At 44.5% G+C, this 24,425-nt stretch overlaps 1 protein-coding gene across 4 annotated transcripts in view; it reads right to left on the bottom strand.

Annotated features, from left to right (window-relative positions):
- NEURL1 (neuralized E3 ubiquitin protein ligase 1) overlaps positions 1–24,425 on the bottom strand; it is a 155,254-nt gene that overhangs the window by 38,472 nt on the left and 92,357 nt on the right. For all 4 annotated transcript variants that reach the window (XM_040564099.1, XM_040564098.1, XM_040564101.1 and 1 more), the window contains exon 3: positions 23,519–23,840. In XM_040564099.1, coding sequence (XP_040420033.1) covers positions 23,519–23,840 — 322 coding nt within the window. The remainder of the gene's footprint in view (positions 1–23,518; positions 23,841–24,425) is intronic.

The following is a 24,425-nucleotide window of genomic DNA, read 5'->3' as shown; positions in this document are numbered from 1 at the left end:
ATCTGCAAATACACATTTAGCACAAGGGAAACCTCTCTGCACTACTAAGTTTCAGCCTTCACAGCCTCCAAAGTGCTTGGGTGGGGTCCTGAATGATGCTGAGCATTTCTGATCTCCCTGACTTAATAAGACTTGAGAGAGCTCAGCAAAATCAGCACAGACCTGAGCCCCCGGCACTGTGAATGAAGAACACCTTTGGGGTTTTTCTTTCCTATGAATTTTTAAATATCTGATATCCTGTTTGTTTTCTTTCTCATATACTGAGGAACTGATAAATCCTCAACCACACCATAAACGGCCAGCCATCAGCCCTTGATTTCTAAAAATGTATTTGTATTAAGCTAAGAAATTATTTACAGTGGTCATAAACATCCTCCCAACATCTGGCAGCTGGGAGAGAGACTTGGAACTCACTAATTTACTTACATTGTAAACCACTTTCTAATAAATAAATAAGCTCTTAATATCTCACCCACAAGAAGAGGCACATGGTGTACAGCACTATATTTGGGGTCCTTCAGAGGTGAAGGATTCAGCAGATGAATTTCTCTGAGGATCCTTCTTTAGACAGAGCATGTTTATGCCCAAATGAATCGTGAGCTGAAAATCTTTATTTTGACATCAGCTTCAAATTCTCACATTGGTTTGGATGCTGGGAAGGGGGCTGCTTGGTTCGTGTTTTGCCTGAACCAGGGCCAAGTTCTGATCAAAGGGGCAGAAGTGAGCACTTAAAAAAAAGCCAAGTAAATGGGTGCTGATCCTTTAGTAGTCACCCTCATGGGACGGACTGCTGAGCTTATGAGCTGGCTGCTGGGGTGAGGATGCCATCAGCTGCCATGCCAGGGATGAGCTGTAGTCGCATTAGGGCCCATGAGGGGTGGAGAGAGCATTTAAGGTGATGCAGATGCAGTTTTCAACTTCTGTAAAATCCAGCTCAGTGCCCACGAGGATAAGTGGCTGGCTCAAAGCAATCCTGGACTAAAACCAATGTTGCCAGATCAAGCCTGATCCAAAATTTATGCTTTGGAAAAAAAATAACAATAGCCTTGTACAAAATCTGAGGCAAAGGTGGACTGTTTCCACATCCTTCACTTATATAAAAATAAAAAACAAACTCTCCCCTAATTTTAACCATTGCCGGTTCACTGCAAAGTTTAACTAGCAAACAGGAGGAAAAATGTTCCACTCATCCTCCCTGCTGCAGAGATGGAAGAGAGGGAGGAATCAATCAATTATTAAAGTCAGTTTTGTTTTAATTGTGTGAAATTATACTCACGGACAGCTAGAGATCTGAGTGAAGAATTGTAAAATAGGAGCACCAGTGTAACCAGGTGCTACTGTATCACCGGTGCTCTGTGGCCAAGCTTCCTACGAGGGTTTTCACCATTTATCTACAATTAGAAATACCCTCGGAGATCTTTGACTAATTGCAGAGAAAAAAGAAACAAGCGAGAAAAAAAAATCCCTTTCCTATCCCCTGCATCCCCCATCTGCCCCACTAGGAAAGATAAAACTGGACCCAAATTCTCCCCTCCCCGCTGAGTCCCCCACCACGGGCCCTTGGCACCCTCCCTGTTGGTGGCATGGCCAAGCCTGAGCTCAGCCATGATGCTCTTTGAGGGGCCGAGGCAGAAGGGAGTGGGTGGTGAAGGTGCTGGTATTGACCCCAGCTGGCAATAAAACCATAACCAGAAGCAAAACAGCCTCTCCAATGCCCCCGGTTCCTGTGAGTTGTCTCCCCCGCGTGTCCCCTGTGTGGTCAGTGCAGAGGCTGTGTAGAAACCTTTCTCAAACACAGTGAGCTACGTCCTGCTACATATTTTTGTATAGCTAGTATTTTCCATCCAGCAAGTGACTATTCCAGTAAAATTAGGCAGAATCTCTCTGTTTTCTTAAGAAAGATAAATGAAAGGCAAATACTCGCTGTTGTTCTTCAACAGAAAAGCATGTGATTTTGCGTGTAGTTACTGAAATCCTTGAGGCAGCACAGACTGCTTGCTGTTGATCAGACAGATCTGGGGTGGGGTTGAATGAAAGAGCAGCTCTGTGCTTTCAGGAGTGATGGTCTAAATTCACCCCTGGTGTAACACTGCTCCACTCACCCCAAACATGAATTCAGCCCTACAATTTTGAAAGCGTGCATGGACGGCATGAATAAATCTCATCACCGAGACTTTCCTACCACTCCTGCTGAATATCCAGTCCTATTAGTCAATGTCAGGCCCTGGGCAACATGAAAAATTGCAGAAATCCATCCTGGCTGTCACTGGAAAGCAAAGGTCAGTCTCAAAAACCAAAAGGCTCCTTCGAGCTTTGGAAGGCATTCATGTTTCCAGAGTACACAGTGCAATTGTCAAAGCTCTGCACATTCACATGAAACAGGAAGGAAAAATCAGATCCCGACACCAGTAGGGGACAATGGGACCCTGGGGAAGCACTGGAGGAATGGGGCTTTTCCTGGGAAGCTGTTTGACAAAATGTTAAAATACAATCTATTTACACAATAGATTGGAAAGTGCTAACAGCCAGCACCATGTTAGAGGACAGGATTTCAGATTAGAAACACTGGCCTGGTTAAATCGTGAGCGTGTTCTAAAGTAATTTATGGATTCTCCAAACAGAGCAAAAACACTATTTTCTGTACTGACCTGTTTTGGTGGGGTTTCCACCTCTGTTTTCACCATTAAGGTTCCCTCCCCTCCACACCCATGTCCATCTGCCCCTTCTCCCACCTCTCACTCTTCATGCTGCCAGCCCTGCCCAAAGCCTCCTTACCTCCACTCTCCCACTGCAGTCCCCACTTGTCACTGCAGCTGTGAACAGGCTGTGCTGTAATGAGCTTGAGAACAAGACACAAAGTCAGGCTCCCTAGCTTCTACTCCTGTCCTGTCTGCCCCACAGAGGGATGCCATTCCACCTCCGTGACCTGTGACTCAAGTCCTCCTCCTGCAAGCAGCTCGTGATGCTCTGAATGTCCCCAGCCGGTCTGCAGGGAGGGAGGTCCCAGGGCCTGCGATTACAGGTCCAGCACTGCCTTGTTAAATGTTGAAACTTCTTAGGTGTTAAAAGGGAGAAAGGGCCCTTTTGAATGTTTCTTTGGTGAGCAGATGGCCAGCAGCTGAACTTCTCTTGGAAATCTGTGCAGTTTTAAGTGGGAAACACAGCCCGAGAGACTTTAAATAAATCTGTTGTAGACTGGTGTGAGAGAAGTACACAATCCCTCCTGTCCTTGCTGTTACCACCACGTGGCTCAGCAGCCTTCTGTGCGGCTGAGCCTTCCCTGTCAGCTGCAGGAGGCTTTCTGCCGTGCTCCTGCTCCTTGGAGGACACCTGGGATCAGGTCTCCCTCCCCAGCCCTCTGCTTTGGTCATATTTGTCACCTCTATCCAGTATCTAAGGAAAATCATCAGAGATTTCATGTCTGATGACTCAGTTTTTCAGATCTGAGTCTCTGCTTTTGGTCTGCACACACAGAGGTATCTCCTGAGAGAAGCACAAAGCGCAGCTTAGACAGAGCACTGGCTTAAATACATTTCAGATCAGTTAAGATGATGCTGACAGACAGAGACACTTGGGCTTCTGATTACTCATCTGCTACCAAGATCAGAGGAAGGAACTGTGTCTTTGGTTTTGTTGTGCACCATGCCATAAGCTCTTTTCAGGCTTCACATGCAGTAAGACGGGGCAGTTTTTCCAAATCGCCATGCCCATGCTTCAGCCCATATAGAAAAATACAGAAACATTTCAGTATACTTGGAGCATTGCTTTCTGAAACATGGCTGTGCCATACCTTAATAAAAGCGTATCTGAGGAAATTGTCCTGGTAACAAGGACAAAGAAGAAAGCTCTTTTGTATCTGTCAAGACTGTTAGTCTGGGCATGGGAGTCTCCTAAATTTAGATTGAAATTCAGCTCAGCTCCATAAAGCAGTCAGTATCTGCTCTGTGCTGGAGACCAAGCATGGAGGAGCAAACCCTGAATAACTGTTGTGGGAACAAGCCAATACAAAGTAGCTCTGCATTCTGTAATTCCACCAAAATAACTGAACACATCAAGAAGTATTCTGGTTTTCAAGGGAATTGCCACACTTTCCCCTACACAGAAGCTGCATCCTGGGCTTGTTGTGCAATGCAGAGAAGCACAGGGCCAGAGGAACACTCCCATGACAACAGAAACAACAACAAATTCACTCTTCTCCTTTACTCAGACCTGTCAAGTACTATGAATACATAACCTGTAAGAGCTAAATTCCTTCCTTTGCAGTTTTACTCAACTTTCAGTATGTGTAACGCTCTATTTTTCAGAAGGACGCTTCTGAGCCACTTCAAGCTGCAGCCCTTCTTCCAAGATGCAATGCCCAGGTGGACAGCTTGCTGTCACTGCTCCCCTAAGCTTTTCAACAATTTCTCCCTGCTGTCTGCATGTGATCTGCGGTCCTAAGTGAATTTCCTTTTTCAGCGAGACACATTCTGTTATTTCAGTATAGCACTGTCTAGACAACTGAAAAAGTGCGAACAATTTAATGGATTACTCTCCCCCTGCTTTTCATGAAAACGTTGGAAGTCTGGAAGATTTCTGGTCTCCGTGCAGTCTGTTTTGTTTTCTGTCGTTTGGTTGTGTGATTATTGGGGGGGGGGGGGGGGGGGGGGGGGGGAGGGAAAAGGAGGGAGGTTTGTTGGTTCTTTTATACCCAGAGCTCTAAATACTTATAAAGAGAAGGTCAAAAAAAAAAAAAGTTATCATTTCCAGTTAGTGAGAAGGCTGTCCCACCATCAAGATTTCTGCAAGATTCTGTAATTTATCTTTATTCAGACAGTTCTGTGAATAAAATGGTTACTGTCCTAGCAGATAGAAAGCAGACACCATCCTGCCTCCCCTTGTAAAGCAACCGGCACTCCTTGGGAACAAGCAGCCGTGGTTATTAAACACAAGAGAACCGTCCCCTTCACCCCTCTGAATTCCATCCAGCCTCATCATTTCCTAAAAACCAAGAAAAAAGATGACACTGCAAAATGTCTTACATAAATTTTCCTGTCCCAGGAGCCTCCACAGCCAATCCAAAGGGTCAAAGTACTTAGGGAAACCAGATTCTTATGGGATTTCCAGCTCCCACTTTCAGATCTCAGTGATTAAACTGAAGGCAGCCAGCATCACCCTTGAACCGTTCCCACCTCTGCAGCAAGCCTGTTGGGGTGACTGACCCTTTCTCAGGAGCTCTCCAACATTTTCCAGAGAAACATGGATAGGGAAAAACCCATCAGCAGCAACAGCATGGCAGCAACTGTAATCTACTCCATTTCTATTATTTTTTTTCTCTTGTTTTTGAAGAACATAAATTTTCTAACTTTTTCCCAGTGCAAACTGGACAATGCAAGTAAAACTTCTCTATGTCTGCATGAAGATATGACAAGGGAGGAAACCCATGTGCATCACCAGGCCTTGAAGCCACTGGCAAACCAGTGTCTGAAACCTGGCTCAGCGCTGGCAGGGGGCCCGGCCTGGGCCCTCCACCTCAGCGGGGGCCATCCCAAGAAACATTTATGGTGGAATAAAGGACTTCTCCCTGTTTCTACCAGAAATGCAGAGCTGCTGAAAAAAAGATTTTAGGTGCCTCTGGACATTCCCAGTTAGGCTCATTAGGGCCCACGTTGCACTTAGCTTGTATGTTATCCAAACGAGTGCAGCAGGGCCTAATCCTGATAAATAACTGGGCAGCTATTAAAATTGTTTGCCTTCAACAACAAAATGGAAATGCGAGGGCTTGACGCTTGAGCTAGCATTTAAAATGGGCTCGGGTAATCAAAACACCAGATCAGAGAGTGCTGGGGGCTGTGGAGGAGCTGAAACTCATTTCAACTGCGTACTTCTAGTTTATTACAGCAAACAATTCCCAACAACAATAAATGAAACTAGCCCCAGCTCCTTGTGGAGACTGGGTGTACCTGATCACACAGGTCCACACCAGCTGCTTAACTCTTTCTGGCCAGCAGTGCTTCTTGTGCAAGCCGACGCCGTCTGTCAGTCATTCAGTCATGTCACCTCAGGATGCCACTTGGGAACGGCCACATCACCGGTCATCTCTTGCTGAAGACACCTGAGATGCTGGCATCCTAGATACAGATTTCTCTCTGCCCAGGCAGCAAACATCCAGCACAAATTTAGAGCAACAAACAGCATGAAAGCAACGCAGGTACCTGGAGGGGCCATGGGTCCTCCATGCTGTTCTCGTCCCCATCCCCAGCTGCTCTGGCACCTGGGTGGGTGGGGACAGGCTTATGATGATGGAGCCTGTGACCACACAAAGCATGAGGATGGGCAGAGGGAAGGTGGCAGAGCCTCCTGAGTGCAGCTGCCCCATAGATCTGCTCCCTGAGCACGCCGTGTGGGGCCGGCCATGGGACGGGCAGTTCGGGCAAGCTGAGCGGGCGCCTGAGCCACGCGCCTCCGCATGCTTCTGTCCAGAAACACCCTGCCAGGAAAAACAGGCCTAATGCACGCCAGCTGATGAATGCTTCATGGGGAACGAAAACACAGTCTGGGCATTTCAAGCAAGTAAACTGGACACTGGTGTGCACAGAGGCAGGCTTGCTGCATGAAGAAAGCTGAGCCCAACTGGGCTGGTTTCCTGAGCGGGCTGAGAGCAAGCTACAACAGACTCCTTTCCAAGCCACATCCCTACAAGGAAGCCTGCATTAAAAAAAGAAAAGGGAAGAAGAAACCATATTCTGAGCTTAACCAATGCTGTGCACGCTTCACCAATTATACGTAGTCTGAAAAATGCAGTAGTGGGCTAAACCAGGCCGCAGAGGCGGAAGATCAGCAGTGCTCCTTTGTGGCAGCCCCGGGTAGCTGTGGAGGGGACACACATGGTAGCTGCCACCAAAACTGAATGGGGAAAACCTTGCTTCCATAATCGCATCCATGTAAAATGATTTGGTACCAAATCCAGCCCATGCTAACAGTACAGCTTTCACACGTTCTATAAAAACTAAAAATAACAGCAATTTTAAATGCCCAGAACACCTACATTTCAAACAACCTGTTGTTGTGTGATACGAGGAAAGCAGCAGCGCTGCAGGGGCCCAGACCACAGGTAATCCAGGTGTTAACTGAGAGCAAAGGGATAACTGCCTTATGCAGCCAAGTCACTGCAGGTAGAACTGTCAACACTTGCAGAGATCTGATATGTTTTGGCTCGTGGCATGTGAGCTGTTACTCAGATTTCACCTAGGGATGAAAGATGATGCAAAGATGCATTAAATACTTTTGTTTCGCCTTATTTAACCTTCTCTGGCTGCATCAGGGCAGTGCACACCAGCTAAGGGTGCCCAAGAGAAACAAAGGCAGAGCACTGGGTGGGACTCCAAGGGATGCATTAGGAAATCTGGGGGCTCGCAGCATAACCCACCAGGCTGCAGAGCATCAGTACATGTGGTCTGGTACCTAATTTCAGTTTTGGGGATGAAGCTCCTCTCCTTCCAGGTACAGGTAGCATGTGACACTCCACACCTTGGGCAGAGCCCCCAAAGTCACAGAGACTCCCCCTCAGGAGACACAGGCCAGACATAAAGAGGAGAGGAGGACTTTCCCAGCTCTGATTACCCACAGAGCAGCAGCGAGGATGCCTGCAAGCCCCAAAGGCAGCCCCACACCACAGCCCCGCATGGGTTGAGCACGCTGTTGCTGCTGGGAGCACACACAGCAGGAGCCAAGTGTGAGCCTCACGTTCAATGAGACCTGACACATCCCACCAAGCTCTGCGGGCAGAGAAAGCGCCCGGGGCCACCAAGCCGGCAACAGCCTCGGCTGTGCCCAGCCCCAGCACGCTGGGGGCACGTGGGATTCAGCATTTGGATCATCTCACAGCAGGCTGGCAGGGACCCAGCAGTGCAAGCATCATCCCATTTGCACGAGCGCGGCGCTGGCTTGCTGTGCACTGTTACCCTTCACATGGGGGCGGGCAGAGGGGGGCTGCGTGCGCAGGGACATTCTTCACTTGTCACCCCCAGGCTTAGGCTGTTTCTGTCTTCACCATTACCCAAAGGTGAGGAGGAGTTGAAAAACATTACACTGACGGCGCTGGAGGAGTTGCGGATGTAGGGCTTTCCGCTACGCGCCAAGCAAGCCCACTGGAATGGTTTGGACGCAATAGGTAAACAGTGTCGGGCTCGCTCAGCGGGGAGACATTTGTATTTAGATGTTATAGATAAGTGGTGCATATTTGAGACATCTGAAAGTTATTATTCCAGGCAGTTTCTAAACAGAGAATCGCAGTTGCGTAGCCCCTTAACTCCGAGCTGACAGGCAGGATAATGATTTAAATTATTGTTAAACATAGGCTCTGTTTTAAGTGGATGGAATTCAACAGCATGGTAGGTTTGGGGGAAGAGGGGTGTATTGCAAAACATAACATTTCCAGTTGCTGCAATGCTGAGCCATGGGAGCTTCTCTGCCAACACCAAGCATCACTTTTCACACTAAGAAAATGGTGTGAAGATCCTCAAAAGGCAACACCATCCAGCTATCTTCTGGATCATTACTGCTCCCTCTAATTGCAACAACTTTGATTAAGAAAAATGCCATTTTCAAAGCAAAGCAAAACATAAAAAAAAACTTTCACAGGCTGTGATACAGAGTTCAACAGTGAACTGTAATCATTTTTTTATAATGCTTTTGAATTACAAGCGATTTATGCTTCCTTGAGCTTAATAAGGTTCTGTTTATTATGCTATCACTTTTTTTTAATGAAGAGTATACTGACTTGCTCTTCATTAGAAGCACAATTACTGTATTGTATTAAATCAGAGTATAACATTTGTTTCATCCATAAAGAGTTGTTTTCCAACATTTTAATGTATTGCTGATATCTCAGCCCCGCACTCCTCCCATACCACATTCAAGCTGTGAGCCAGCCCAGCAGACACTGCAACCAGGGCAGGCTTTTTGCCCCCACCATGGGCTGCTTTCTGCCATACCAAAGGTTAAGTGTGACAGCACACGCTGGTTCCATATTGCAGCCCGTATGCCTGCAAAGGTCCAGCAAAAACAAACTGGTCACTTACGTGGGAAGGAGAAAGGGAAGGAAGAATTAATTTCTTGCTTATTCAGCATCTGCTTGTCTCTCTGTGTCACAACCATGCTCCCAGGCAGTATCTCCAACCACAGCGCTCTCATTTCCCAAGTGGGTAATTCACAATAATGCAAGCTAGAGGGTCTCATCTCTGCTTCTAGCCTAAAGATGCAATTGGGCCTTAAAAAAGCAATCACACCTTGTCACTTAAGGAAAATTACATGGATGATTAATAATAGATGAGCCTCAGAAAGGCCACCCTTTCTGCGCATACCAGCATCTTATCCTAATTATCCTCATCAATAATGCCCAGAATTGTTTGGAAATTTTAGGGGAAATAGAGTTCACTCAGCTAAGTGTTAATAACTGCTGTGCCTCGCAGGGTAGGAGCACCACAGCAGTGCCTTTGACACATGAAGGGACCAGTAATTCAGAGGAGTGGAAACCCACAGTCCCCTGCAAGGAACAAAAGCATCATTGCCGCTCTGCAGCAAGTAGACACATACAAAGTTTGTCCCAGGAAGGTTAGAAACCTGAACCTGAACTGAGAGCTGAATCCTTTAGCACTAAAATTAAGGATGGCTTTTTGTCCCTTACAGTTAATATTAGTTATCAATCTGATATACTTACACCAGAGTGTAAAGGCTTTCCTCTGTTGCTTGGTTGCTGAACAATTAAATCCTAAAAAACATTCTTCCCTCATGAAAATAATTATCCTGACTTTGTGCATTTTTCTCACCTCTTTTAATGTGGGAAAACAAAACAAAACAGAACAATAACTAGAGCTTGGTAGGAAACAAGCAAAACACCCAACTGGGTATTAAAGCTACTACTACCCCATTTGAAGAACCCAAGAGAATCACAAAATGGAACTGTAGCGATCAATGGAGAACGTGGAAACAGTTCCTCAGTCTTCAAGCCAGGCACTGAATTTACACCATGACAAACCCACTGGGCAGGCTCAGGGGTTTCGCCTCCTGTGAGTGGCGAGAAGCGAGGCCTGCCCCTTCCTGCTGCCCTTTGGCTGCTGCTCAATGGTCAGCAAGCACCAGGAGAGCTACAAAGGCAAGTGGAAGCAGGATTTCCTCACATTTGCCTCCAGAGGCAGCAACTCTGTGCAGGGAAAGGGAAGTCTCCCACCTCCAAACACCTCCTGGCCACAGCACAGCCCGACGCGGAGCAGACTGACAGCTGTCCACACCGCCAGTGGGCAGCCAACATGGTCCTGGGCTCAAGGATTAATATTTGAGAGACATACATGCATTGGAGAGAATAAATTGTAAAAACACCAAAGATAAAGGGAGTATTTCCCACATATTTTCTGTTCTGGCCTACTTTTAGTAACTCCAGATAAGCTACTCATTTAAAGAGCTGAACCCAAAAGGATTCAAAACCAATCTGAGGTGTTTCAGAACAGCACATTTCAGCAGATGATCCCAGCATGATACAGCTGCTTTGAAAACCCATCATTACTAAATTTGCATGTCCTTGCAAAAGCTGACAAAGACATGCTTCCTTCCCAGTTGCGACCCAAGATTTCTAAGTCTCCAGAGAAATAAATCCTACTAGTTTCTGTACTCATCGTCATGCTGGAGAGCAAATGTGGACACAGCTACCTGATGGTGGGAAGCTGCAACACTAAAACTGGTCTGGGATATTCGTTTTTCTTACCTTGTTTTCCACACAAAACAACAGGCAGATCTCAAAAACAAAATTGCTGCACCCTTGATGGCTTGGCTCTGCAGGAGTCAGAAAAAAGGATATTAAATATGGAGACAGGCTTGCAATCAGCCTTTCTGAGGAAATAATAACCTGGGAAATTCTGACTCATGCTGATTTGTGATCAAGGACTGTGACTGAGATACCAAAAAAAGGAATTGAATCAGATTTTCATGGCTGTGTCAGAATGAATTAATTCTCATCATATAACTGGAAAAGATTTAACATCGTTGAAGGATTTTTAGAATGACAGCAGGATATGGAGGCTGTGGCAAAGAAGAAAACATGATTACTGGGCTGGAGAGACTGACAGTGAGAAAAGATAAAAAGAAACTACATATACCATAAAATAATAGCTTGGTCAAGTAGCCGCCAACAGGAATATCCTCAGGAGGGGAGAGCAGTTGTGAGCTACTGGCACTGGTGGCTGCAAATATGTCTCAGACAATGCTTATGCCTGAATAGTGGAAGTTTTCAGGGGTGAAGAAGTTGTCTTCCTGGGACACTTTGAGAAGCTGCTGTCATTCACCACTGGTTTTCATCCTTCTGTTAAAGCCAGGCAGAAATTGCTACCATGGTTTGTCCAGTGGTGTCATTTACGCTCGTGCCAGTCTCAAAGATGGGCCAGGATTTTTTTTTCCTTGCTTCTGTGGTTGCCACAAAACTTTTAAAGTTAATCAAATATCAGCTGAGCTCACTCTGAATCTAACTATGTCAAATCAGGCTATTTGAACTCCAACCACTTGCCTATAGAAATGATGCAGGTAGGCATAACTAGTTCTTTCTAAAGCCATGCTTGCAATTGATTTGCATTAATTTTCCAGTTTTCCCATTTGTAACTAAACCATCTGCAGAAAAGCACTGAACTCAGTACACGTATCTTAGAGGTTTTTGTTGTTGTTGTTTTTCTTCTTGACTGATTGCTGTAGAGATGCTACTAAGTAGAAGATTAGGCTCTAAAGTGCAGCTTGATAGACGGGAGTTCATCTGGCAGCAAATTCCACAGACAAAGCCTGAGGAGCATGAAATCCCCATTGCAAACTACTGACCAATAAAAGATTCTACTCTCTCCTCACAGAGACTACTCACCTTCATTTAAAACACCCCCTTGATAGATCTGTCAGTGTTCACTAGCAGAAGACTTCTATAATAAATTAACTAGATGATAAAGAGGGTTTTTGCACAAAGAGGAATAGGTGCTATCAAGAGCAGAACAGAAAGCCACAAATCTAATTTGGGATGTAAGAAACATCTGACTCAGATATTTCCCCATGAGTTGTTTTAATCCTGTCTCTTAATGATCCCTTTTATAGGGAGTGTGTCAGTAGTATGTACTTGGATCGATAAAAGAGCTGACTTATCTGCAAGGAACATGCCAGGCATCCAAAGTGACCCATGCAAAATGGCTGAAACACTCCTAACACCCCAGAGCAAATAGCATCGAATATGCTGTTGAGAAAAAGGAGGAAAAAAGATAAAAAAAAAAAAAAAAAGAGGAAGAAAAAAGCCTTTGGGTTATAAATTGCCGTCACAAAGTCAAAGCAAGACAGCGATTTACACACGTAACTTCACACCAGTGAGGAAACCAGGCAAGACAGGGATGGTATCCTGGTCATGGAGCTGTTCTTCCCTTCCTTGCCAATATATCCTGATCCTGCTTTGCCAAGCCTGCCCTTCCTCCCCTGCTTTCAGCCAGCAGTTCACCGTTTCCATGCTTTTATCTTCTTGCCCTCCTCTTGCTTCTGGACCCCATCTAAACCTTCCTGCACAGAAGCTAGCCATGTTTTCCAAGAACAGCAAGCATTGCTGGGAGGCAACCTCTCCACCTTTTCTCAAGCTGCTGCAGTACGTCCCAGCCTCAACCACTCATGCTCACCTCTCTCCTCCTGAAAGAGTCTTTACTTCTCAGGCCAGAAAAACCATTAAGCACAGAGCCTGATCCCTGTATAACCACTGATTACTGATTAACCACAGATCACTGGTTTTAACCTAGCAAACCCTGCACAGAACCTGGTAACAAGCAGATGGTGAAGAAAAAGATCCAGCAGGGCTCTTAAGCACATAGCTATCTTTAGGAATGTGAATTAACAAACTTACTCAAGCATATACTTAATTTCTGGCACACTGGACACAGACACATATGTGTAAAAGGTAGGAAGGTATTCAACGATCCTGTTGAACTCAGGTCCTGCAGCCTATGCAGTCTTCTGAGAAAATGAGAATGGGTTGGGAACTGTACACGTTTAAAACCTGCTATTTTACTTCCCTCTTGAATTTCTCCTCCATCAGCTTTCATCCATTAGCCTGCCAACACAGAGCACTCTGCCTTGCCATTTGATTGTTATTTAGGCTCTTTGGAGCTCATCCGTTTCACATGGAGCATTTATCTTTTCAGTCGCACATTCAAAACTGAAGCACTAGAAATTATAATACGAATAGTCATAATAGTGATTATGGCCTATGAACAAATTATTTATGTATTTCTCTTGAGTAAGCCAATTAGGCTGAGCTGAAAATGCCAGTCCCTGCAGCTCCACAGTGAAATTCTCCATCAGTTCAGTTTTCTTTCCAACTGTTTCTAGCACCGACCTTCAGCATGAGGCCAATTTCCCTCCACCTGGCCAAGCAGTGTTACAGTCAAGACCTACAGCCTCTACCGTGTTAGGAATGGAGTGATAAAAAGTGTTTTGACAAATGCAGCACCAAGGCTCATCTCAGGCAGGAGCACACTCCAGTGTATGGAGTCACTGAATAAAATCTAGTTAGAACCAACCAGGCTAGAAATAGGAACAGAAAGCAACAGGACTGGTGTTCTTGTCAAAAAGATGCTTTCACTCAAATCATGCTGGGATAACAGAGCAGTCTGACGACGCCTGCGAAAGGCTCAGGAGGATGATTGGTTGCTACCTACAAATGCTGAGGAGATCAAAGAAAAACAACCAGGTAAATGCCACTACAGAATGAGGAGGAAATGTAAAAGTCTATACAAATACATTGATCAAATCGTCATCAGAATCCCAGATCAGGTAAGCTGAGATAATGGTGCTGAGGTCCTCCAGACCAGGGTGTGCAGAGAAAGGCAGGACGCTCTGCATTAAAGATTTCAGGGGCTTCAGTTCTCTCCATGCAAGATGCACAGTGTTTATTGGCATGGTACCAGCATGGCAATAGGATTACTGGATTCTAAAGACTTTTTCCCTAGAGCGGTCTTTATCCTCTTAAAAGAAGATAGAGCAATTAAACATTTTTTTTTCCCTGAAGAGAATTAATTGTCTGTGAAGGGTCACACCAGTGGCCAGATGCATCACAAGAGATTTTCATCTTCTTAAACTCACCAGCAACAGCTTGATTCAAGTACAAGGCTTGATTCAGTGGCCAACAATCTGATTTATCAGACTTAACTCTAGCTACAGACTAAAAAATTACCAGTTCCAAGTAAGTTTAATTTCAAACTCTAATAGGAGCAGATGGAAAGGGAATTTCTTTTGAAATATTATAGCAAAGCCCTTTAAGATCAAAATGATACTGATGCAACAGAATCAAAACCTGTAAGTGACTGGACATACTGTTCTAGCCTATGTGTACGGAAATGCTTTTTATAAATTTTGCATAGTTCTGCCAACAACCTGCTATAATACCCATGGCAGTACAAGGAAGCACTTACCAAGCACACGTTAGTAAAGAGATATTATTTTCGTCAAATGACACAACATACTGAAAACATACAATAGTGCCAGAAGAACATATTATGATAATTTGATAAAAACAGCGTGGTAGAAGAATGCAAGGTGCAGATTACCCTAAATGTCTGAGCAGGACAAAGGAGCCCAGCGTCTCTCTGAGAACAGCACCTTGCAGGATCACCTGCAGCCTAGGCAGGACTAATGTAACCTCTGCATTGAAATCAGAAGTAGGTTTGATGCAGGTAAAGAATCTTAGAGAAAGCTCGACATTAGACTAAACATGGAAGGCAGGAGAAAATATCACCTGTACCTGCAAAATTTTCTTTCCAAGAGGACCTGGAGAGCTGGAGATACTGTTCCTTGCGAGAGACAGGACACTGGATTCAATGGACCTTCAGCGGCCCAGCGTGTGTCCCAAGCTAAAGCCAGGAGTAGGAACAAGACCACAGCAAGCTCCAGACACATGAATGGTACAAAACCAAGGACCAGCTAAGCCCCAGGCTCTGTCTTCAGCACAGAGCAAAGGAGATTTGCAGTGAGAACACACACACTTGGGGCAGCACAGGGATCTGTCCTCCATGCACACTCCCAGACCTCCCAGGCCCTGCCCCAGAGCACTGGCACTGCCGTTGCATTTGCCTGCCCTGGAAGCACCACTGAAAATTTCACTGTTAAGAAATTCTTTCATCTGACTCAATACATCTTTCATCTAGAAAACTCCAAAAGTTGCACTGTATTGTTTGTACAGACACAGCCACATGAATTGCATTTCATACACATGAGGAAAGGGTCACATCCAGCTGCTGAAGAGAGAGGCTCTTTTTGGTTCATACCTATGAAATCCCAATTAATTTCTTTGGAATAAGTGAACAAATGGGTCATTCTAGCCCATCTAGCCTTATTAGCCTGATGATTTACTGTGAACTTGGTGTCTAAGGCCAGTTACTTGCAATGCGTATCAGGCACGCTTAACAGATAACTTTTTGGTGGAAGAAAGCACCATAATTTATCAAGGGTTTCTTTGAGAGCATGGTTTACCGAGTTTAATGCTGTGGCACCAGGCACTGTGTACTCAGCTGGGCATTGCTGCATCAGCCCTTTGGTGCTGGAAGGGCAGCTTGCTGCTCAATGCTTCCTCCTGCCATCAGGGCAGTTTGCCCGTGACATGAGGGTGCAGAACCAAGTTGTTAATGAAAGAGTTGGGTCTACACAAGCAGATGACACCACGTTTTTGCCATCTTTCAGACACCTGTGAACAGTTACACTCGCACAGACCCCTGGAGGCTCATTTCTCCTGACAAGGGTACTTTGAAGGAGAAGCCCTGGCTTGAATCAGCACAGGTTCCCTTAGTCCAAAACTCCTTTGTTTTCTTTGGGACAGGCCAGGCGAGGTCTGGAGGAGCTTCTGTTGCTTGGTGTTTGGCCAAAGAGAAGTGATGAATAAGTAAAACCCAGAGGTGAGGTTCTGCTCACAGCATAGACCCAGAGCAACTCCACAAAGTGGCTGCAAGCTGGTAAAACTGGTCAAAATGGCTGGTAAAACAGAGCAGATTAGACTAAGGGTAAGGATTTCCAGACTGAGCCCAATAACAACAGTTCTGCTTAAACAGCCTGGGAAAACAAATGGAAACTTTGGATTATAATGCAAGCTCATTTTTAGCTCTGTTGCTGATACAGATGGAAAAGGAGATTTAATTTTATTAAAGGTGTCAAACTTTTTTTTTTTAATAACCCAGACACCTAGAGGGATAATAAAATCACATCCTCTGTACGGTGAATTGCATGTTCAGCAGCTGTGATACCAATTAGATGCTGAAATGATGAAGTACTTTCTCATGCCAGTGGAGACATACAGTACAGAGCCAGTGCTTAGTTTTATCATATAAGCAATGTTTAGCCATCATCTGTCATACAGACTTAGGGGAAAGGGCCTCCTCAGCTGGAACAGCTGGAATTGCAAGATTAGCTCAATAAATTGTTTTTCTTCTACCAGATCATCTATCAGTTTATATACATAACTCACCTCTAGTTTCAACTGCCTTCACTGGAGAAAATGCACACTTTCTGTCAAGCTATAGCTTTATGAACAAAGAGGAGCTAGCTTTCAGCTTTCAAAGACAGGGTTTGTGAGGTTTAAACTATTTTGCTGAATATTTTTGAGGAAGGTATTAAGAAAGATGCAAAGATTAATTCCCTGTACTAGTACGTTCTCTCTACCTTTCTTTTTAAAGACTCCTCTCACTTCCACAATTACAATAGAAACCACATCAGACCAACCAAGGAAAATGCAATCATATGCCACATAAGTAACAGTTAGGAGAATATATTTTCTTAAAAAAAAATAAATAAATAAAATATTTTAACCTAATGGTTTAAATCAAAATACTAAAACCTCTGCTAATGTAAGTAATTCTTCGAAATCTTTCCCAAGAGTACACACTGCTCCATTCACAGCGTGTTCTTATTCTCTAAGGCCCTGCCTATTCTGGAAACTTCTACAACGAACAAGAGCTGTGTAATAAATTCTGCATATATTCAATTATTCCAGTAGTTTATACCTCTAGTGGATGTAAAATAAGGTCAAAGCACTTCTAATTGGAATCACTGTTTCCAGACTACAGCTTCCATACTTCTGCTAAAAAAATAACAACACTTAGCAAAGGCAAGATGAACTTCTCAGTGAAAACCAGATTATTTACCTCCTTAAAGCAATAGCCAAATCAATTATGAAAACAGATATTTAATGTGAAGATGTCTTTTTTTAAAAAAAAAGGGGGGGGGGAACAAAAAAAAACACACAAGAGCTTATCTTTGCAGTGTCATTATCTGACTACAGCACCCACATACCCATGGTGTAAACACCACTTAAAATTGTCAGTTTTCCATGCGCTTTTATGGGTACAATGGAAAATATTATTATATAGCCTTTCTTGCGCACGTTAGGAACAATATTTCAGCTTAGCAGAACTAAAGGAACTTGACAAAGCACAGAATTTATTTTCCACTGATCCTGCTGTCTTGTTAGAGTCTTCATTTTTCTCAGTCTGGACAGTAATAGCCAGGCTAATCCCTCTCCCATTTATTTCTACCCAGGTTCACTTGCAGGTTCTCCTTACACCAATGTGAATACAATTTCTGGTGGTGTACATATCACCAATAGACCGTTATGTGCCAGGTTTTGTCCTTTCTGTTCCCATTTAGTAACGTTTTAGCTCCCTGAGCAGTCCCGCTAAGGAAGAGGCAGTTTGGGCCAAAACAACAGGTACACCCATGAGCAATGGCGATAAAACAGACGTAATTCACCACTTTGAGACCGAGGCAAGTCCGAAGTGCTGATCCCTCGGAGGCTGTGTTTGCCTTGGCGCCTGGCTGTCCCAGCTCGCTCGGAGGTTGCCGTCCAAGCACAGAGCCTGAGCTCCCCGGGGCTGCCAAGGCACGTGGCAGGAGCACGGCACGCAGGGGCCATGTCACACGGGACCCTGGGGGGATGCCAGCACAGGCTGATGTGCCCAAATTCTCTGCTGTTTACCATCAAAAGCAAGGAGAAGGAAGTCACTGTATTCACACAGCCATGATGAGCTCGGGCTTGTTTGAAAGGGCCATCCCCAGCAGCCTCATCGTTGTAAGCAAGACAGACAGACCTGGAGGACAGACAAACCTCCAGATACCTTTGGGTTAGCCGTAACTTTCGGGTACCTATCGCATCTGGAAAAATATACCCCTCCAGAGATGCCAAGGCAAAGCAGGGATTGATTAAAACAGCAAGAGATGAGTTATTTATTAAGCTGTTTTCACATTTTTAGCAACGTTAGAGAGCTTCCTGCAGCTGCCATAGAGACAACAGCTACAGACAATAAAACTTTATGAGCAATTTAAATTCTCTCTCCCCTTAGGAGATGCGGAAAAACAATGACAACTGACTGTTTGCAGGTTGCATATATCTTGCCTTCATTAAGTAGGACTCTGTTTAAACACATATTATTCTTTTCCATCAGATTGTCACAGACTTCCACAGAGAGGGTAAATAGTTTATAGCTTCCACTTTCAACAATGCACTGTAAAAATACACTGCAGTCAGATTTGATTATCCAATTTCATTTAGTGCAAGCCACTCTCAGCACATCAGCGTGCTTATTTGCATGTTTCAGAATAGCAACAGAAATGGATTACCATGGGCAATGGAAAATAAGTTTTTGCACATGGAAAATAAAATAGTAATAACCACATTGTAAAATTACAGATGCGTGTGATAAATCAGTTTTAGCCTCAGTCTTATACCATTCACACCTGAAATTTGTGCATAAATCCACCTCATTTGAGACTTATTTAATGTTTCTTCTAAAGGTACCCTGGAGCTCAAGATTCAATTTACCTAAGAACTGACATGGGTAAAAAAAGAAAAACATGTTCCCTTCCTTCCCTACAAAATGTGCAATTTCCTTGTCAACTGTGCACTAGCTTGAGTCTCAAGATGGGTAAATTTCCATGCATGATTGGTTCACATTTTGACTTTTGTTACTTTGCAAGCAGTAAGTGATAAGAAGCTAGGAAGGAAATCTGGAGAAAGAAAAGATTTCTTAAATATCTAATGTAAAATACAGCACTGCCAGTTAATTCTAACAGAATCTGTATACATATTTGTGATTGAAGTATATATTTATACTCTCTACTTCAGGAGAATTTAATTATTACATTAAAATTTTCCTGGTTTACAAGGTCTTACTAGATTATCACTTATTTTATATTTACAAGAGGTGGTGAATCTTTGCTTTTAACAGGTGCCTTTCAGTGTGCCAACCTAAACAAAATTACCCATGATTTTCCAAGTCATTGCTGGTAAAAGACCAAGATGACTTTGAAATACTGCCTGAAAGAAAATACAGATGGATGGGAGAAGAGCATGAACAAAAAAATAAACAGGAAAGGTGTTTGTTTGCTGACCACACTGGTAACAAATGGGATGAAGAGGAAAACCAATAGGTTGTTCCTCATGTTACAACACGGAAATATGGGAAAAGTAGGGAATGTACTGAAATTATAATTTCTTTGCAGTCCTGTTTCTGTATTTTTAGTGCACATCTGTTGTGCTTTGAAAGAAGAGACACTGCTTGTACTAGAAGATTTCCACAGGTGCCTTCCAATCTCAACTGTTCTGTGGTCCTGCACCACAATATTACCATCAATGAAATGGGGCAATTTTCATAAAGGCAGAACATAGTGAGTAAAGCTGAAACTCCCCACTAATAGGTACAGAAAAATGCTGAAAACACACATTAGTGATGCACAAGTTAATGAGGAAAGTTGCTACCTTTGTTGTCCTGCACTGAATCTGTAGAAAGAGCACATGAACATTAGTTAGCCTATGCCAGGCTCACTAGCCAAGTGCTGGAAAGAAGCAGGCTAATGTGAGACAACACCATTTGGTTCCCATGAGCTGCCATACTCTTCCAAGGCTCTGAAGACCCCAGGAGTTAACAGCAGGCCCCTTCCTTCTCTTTTTTAATGCTTTATTATAGCAGTGAGGCAGCAGACTGCTTATATCCCATTTTTCTCGGACTCTTTTTAAAGTGTGAATGAGCATGTGTGTATGTTGGAGTGATAACATAAGGCTAAGGCACATTTCTAGTAAATATTACTTTAAATCATCCTGGAATGTAAAAGTGCACTTGTGCAAAACTAGCTGCCCAAAAAGGGAAGCAAAGCTGTAAACTATCCTGCCTGCAAGCTGGGCATGTCAGCAGGAGAGTGTCACTGTATAAGGGTATGTTTACAGGTCACTTAAGCCTGCATCGAGGCTGAAACTCATGAGCCCTATAGCACTGAACCTCCATGCACTTGACTGCAACCACTTCTCCTGTGTGGGCCCTTACATAGTGGCAGGAAAGCAGCCGAGACCTTGTGGTCATAGGAGCACCAGCCTTCCGGGTGAATTTAAAACTTTTCTTCTATATAATGTGGGTAGAGGTGAGGAGAACAAGGAGCAGCCTCCCACATGACTGACCGTATGAATGGTGAACCTCATCACCAAAGCCACCTTCAAAGTAGATTTAAGCTGGTCTCTCATTTAGACTTGTTCCAGCAGTGACAGCCAAGACATGGTCCAAATTCAGTTCCTTGATCTCCCTTTGGCTGAAATTCAGTGAACCATGCAAACCATTTTTACCTGTTTCAAAACAAAATCAAGCAGGCAAAGAAGCTGTTTAAAGGACTCTGCTTCTGAACCTACAGTGGGGGCATTCAGACGCAGGGACACCTGTGACAGTCACATATACTTACGCATTGACTGCAGCAATTAAGTGTGTAATTAGCAGTAGGGAAGAAGCTGTGGGTAAAGCCATAAGCACAACAAAACTAAACATTAAGATACAAAACAGCTGCTTCTCCTTCATCCACTGGCACAATTTAGTGATGCCAAATGCTGGGCAATACCCGTGATGCTGATAGGGAGGTGAAGAAGAACTGAGCTGGGCAGCACAACAAGGCTGATGACACACCTGAAGTGGATGACACTGCTGTATAACCTCAAGCAAAGACTTTTACCTCTCACAGCCTTTGGTCCCCCTTTTGCCCAGGTTTGTCTGTATTAAATCTGTAAGACAAGAGCAGTCTCACTGGACGTGGTCATTGCCACGCTTTACTGCATCCCTAATTTTGGCTGGGACTATTATTGTAATGCAGATAAGAGAAATAGTAAGTTTTGGAAGTTGACTTTTGGGGATGTAAATGAATTTCCCTGCAGAGTGGGATCTTGCAGTGACTGCTGTACATCTTTCCCTGGGACAAGTCTGATTTTGGAAGTAAAGTTCTGTATTGGGAGTGGGGAGGGAATAATTCTGCAATAAACAGAAAGACAACCACCACAAATGGTAAAGCTTTTGGTCAGATTCCTGGGTGAAGCACACATAAAATCAAATGGAGGCAGTGCAGAGGTGCAGTGTGACACTGCAACCCTACAGTCTTTAGGAAAACAATGAGGCTCAAGAACAAGGAACACATCAAGGGGGACAGAAGGCAATAAATCATTGAACTGGAATCTGAAATGCTGGGCTGTTCTGTTCAGCATACCACTCCAGCATCTCCAGCCTCTATCACATGCCCGGCATGCCATAACGGTCTGAATTTGACCATATGTTTGTAGCTAAGCTATGAAATTCATTTGTCAAGTCCCGGGAGTTTTTGGCAAGTTGTCCCATACTATATGTGTGGTCTATTACACTAACACACGCGTGCAAAGCTTTGCAGTGGGTATGTCTATATGATCCAGAGGCAACGGAGCTGATGATTTCAGTGCTCTGATTTTTAGTACTGTGTAACAATGAATGAAGATAGAGAGAACTCAAGCCTAAGATGTTTCAGCACAGTTGCTAGGACTAAAGCCTGCTGAAGGCTGCTGGAACATGCTATAAATATGTATCTGAGCTCCACGCCAACTGTGTAAACTCAGAAGCTGCTTGCTTCATTCAGAGAGTTTATACCCACCAGAGCTGCAGTGAGAGTTCAGAGCCTGTTAAAATAGAGGCAAAACAGTGGCTGGCAAGAGTCACATTTTCCTTGTGAAAAGGGATGTGGAAGATGCTAGGACAATGCAGGGGTGGATGACAGATAGGAAATCATTTCTCGGGTGTTTTGAAAGGAAACACATAATCCAGAGTTATGGGCCCTCATTAATCAGGCAGAGGAGTCCTGAGGTGCCAAATCTCGCAAGAGCAGCCCAGAGAACTTTGAGTCATTCGTAAGCTCTTCCTAACTGAATCCTTAATGTGACATTTGCCCAAATTCTAGATCCCAGTTCAAATATCACCTTCTTGGCCTAAGAATGGTTGCCTAGTGGCTCTGACTCAAGCTGATTCACAACAAAAGATAAATCTTTCTACTCCTAAAAGGAAGCAAAAAGCTGTCGAGAAATCCCGACATTCCTCTGCCTTGTGCAATCTGGGGCCAGTAGTTTTTGCAACAAGACGACAGTCCCATTTCTTCATGTCCTCAACCAACATGCCTCTTCCAGGCTGTGTAGGTTGCTACGGGCAGCCCTACCACCATATTTCTTAGTACCAGTGCAGAAAGGATGCAGAACTGTCAAAGTGAGGCTTCATTAAAGTCCAATATATAGCATAAAGGTGAGAGGGTTTGTTGTTTTAAAAGAGATTAGCAGGCTGCATGAAAGAAAGAAACCAGGATCTCCCTCAATCTAGCAGGATCATCTAACTAACTTCAGCTCATGCTGGATAGCAGCTACCATCTAATGTTTTTCTGAAGTCAAAACCACACCCATGAAGCTGCTGTTACATGGTGAAGTGCTGTGATTTGCCTCCCAGCGACACCTCAAAGCCAACTAGGAGGCTGCATGCTGACACCTCTGGTCCCCACCAGCCTAGCAGACCATTAAGTTGGGTCCTTGGAGACTCTTTCCAGTTTAAGATATATAAACTCAAATACCCCAAAACCTTGCCAAGACTGCATGCCTGGGGTTAGACCGAGTCCTCAGGAGTGCCAACAGCCTCCATTTTAGGTGAGAATGGCAAAAGACACAGATACTCAGCACTCCCCATCCTCCAACCCCAACTGCATTTCTAATCCTCTGGCTCCAGAGCATGAACGTAACTCCTCTGTTAAAGCAACCTCCTGGCAAAACCAGCCACAGCTTCTCCCAGGTAACCTGGATGATATCCATGTTTTAAATCTGTCCACTAACCCAGCCAGAAAACCACAATAGCGCCATCCAGGCAGGAATTACCCATAAAACATAAAATGCATTTCCCCACTTCGGCACAGGGAAAGCATGTCAGACAAAAAGAAAGTTTTGCAAGGTATGTGCCACACTCCAGAAGATGCTCGGATAGAGCGTAGTTGGCACAACATCTCTGAGGAGGAATCCACTTACAGATGGCTGCTAGTGATGCACTGTCACAGTTGTTTCCCCCCTCCCACTGGTGAGGTATCTATGTGCTAAGCTTCAAACACCCACTGGGGTGGTGAGATACTGGAGGGAGAATAGAGATGTCTCCATGTTGGCCCTGGGCACGAGCCCAGCTCACGCAGTACTCACCTAGGAGCTGCACCCCGCGGGTCAGCCCGTAGACGTCGATCAAAGCCCAGAGGGGCTCTGCTGTCCTCACCCCACTGAAGAACAGCATCGCGGCAGAGTCGTTCACCCGATAGAAAACCCGTCCCTTCTTGTCCACCCAGAAGGCGATGATGTTCCCCTCGTTGGCAAACTCTTCCGGCAGAGCCTTGGCCCAGAAACCGCTTTGGGAAACCAAGTCGGGGCACGCGTACTTCGGCAGGGTGTCAGGGTTAATCCTTGATGGATCCTTGGAAGTAAACCCGATTCGAAGAGCCCCACTCCAGCAACACTGTTTTTTAGTGATCTGCAGAAACAACAGCAGCAATAACAGCATTTGGCACTCAGACTTCTATTTACACACTCCAGGCTCCATGCCATCAAGTATCAAAGGCCACTGTGCAGATAAACCCACCAGATTTAGGAAACTTTTTACCCAAACATTGCTGCGGATATCTCATCTGCAAGTAGCAATACTGAACACTTAGGATACAATGCACATATTTTAAAAAAATATTGCATCAAATCTATGGGGAGAGATGAAATGTAATTACAGCTGCATGATGACTCACTTCTATTTCTAGGGTAATTCCTTTTGGCCTAAGAAATGTCCTCTTGCAAAATGTGCCAAAAAAATGGCCATAAGACCTTTTATCTCAGCTGAGGCAGCACCTGCAGCAGCAGAGCTGTTCCCCCGTGGTGCTTGGATGATGGGGTTTCTCAGGACCTGAGGGAAAAGCACTGGCTCCAGAATGACAGTCACTACCATAGGGTTTTCTGGGTTTCCCAGCCAAGCTAAAGACAATCTCACCCCTCTTTAGCTTGTCAGATTGGATGAAATCACAGCTTTGCACCAGAGAACTTGTGTGTGGAAAAGCACAATTTACAGTAT

The sequence above is a fragment of the Cygnus olor genome, chromosome 7 (assembly GCF_009769625.2).
Source record: "Cygnus olor isolate bCygOlo1 chromosome 7, bCygOlo1.pri.v2, whole genome shotgun sequence".
NCBI lineage: Eukaryota > Metazoa > Chordata > Aves > Anseriformes > Anatidae > Cygnus > Cygnus olor.
The sequence above is the reverse complement of the archived record's forward strand: the minus strand, read 5'-3'. Positions and strand labels throughout refer to the sequence as shown.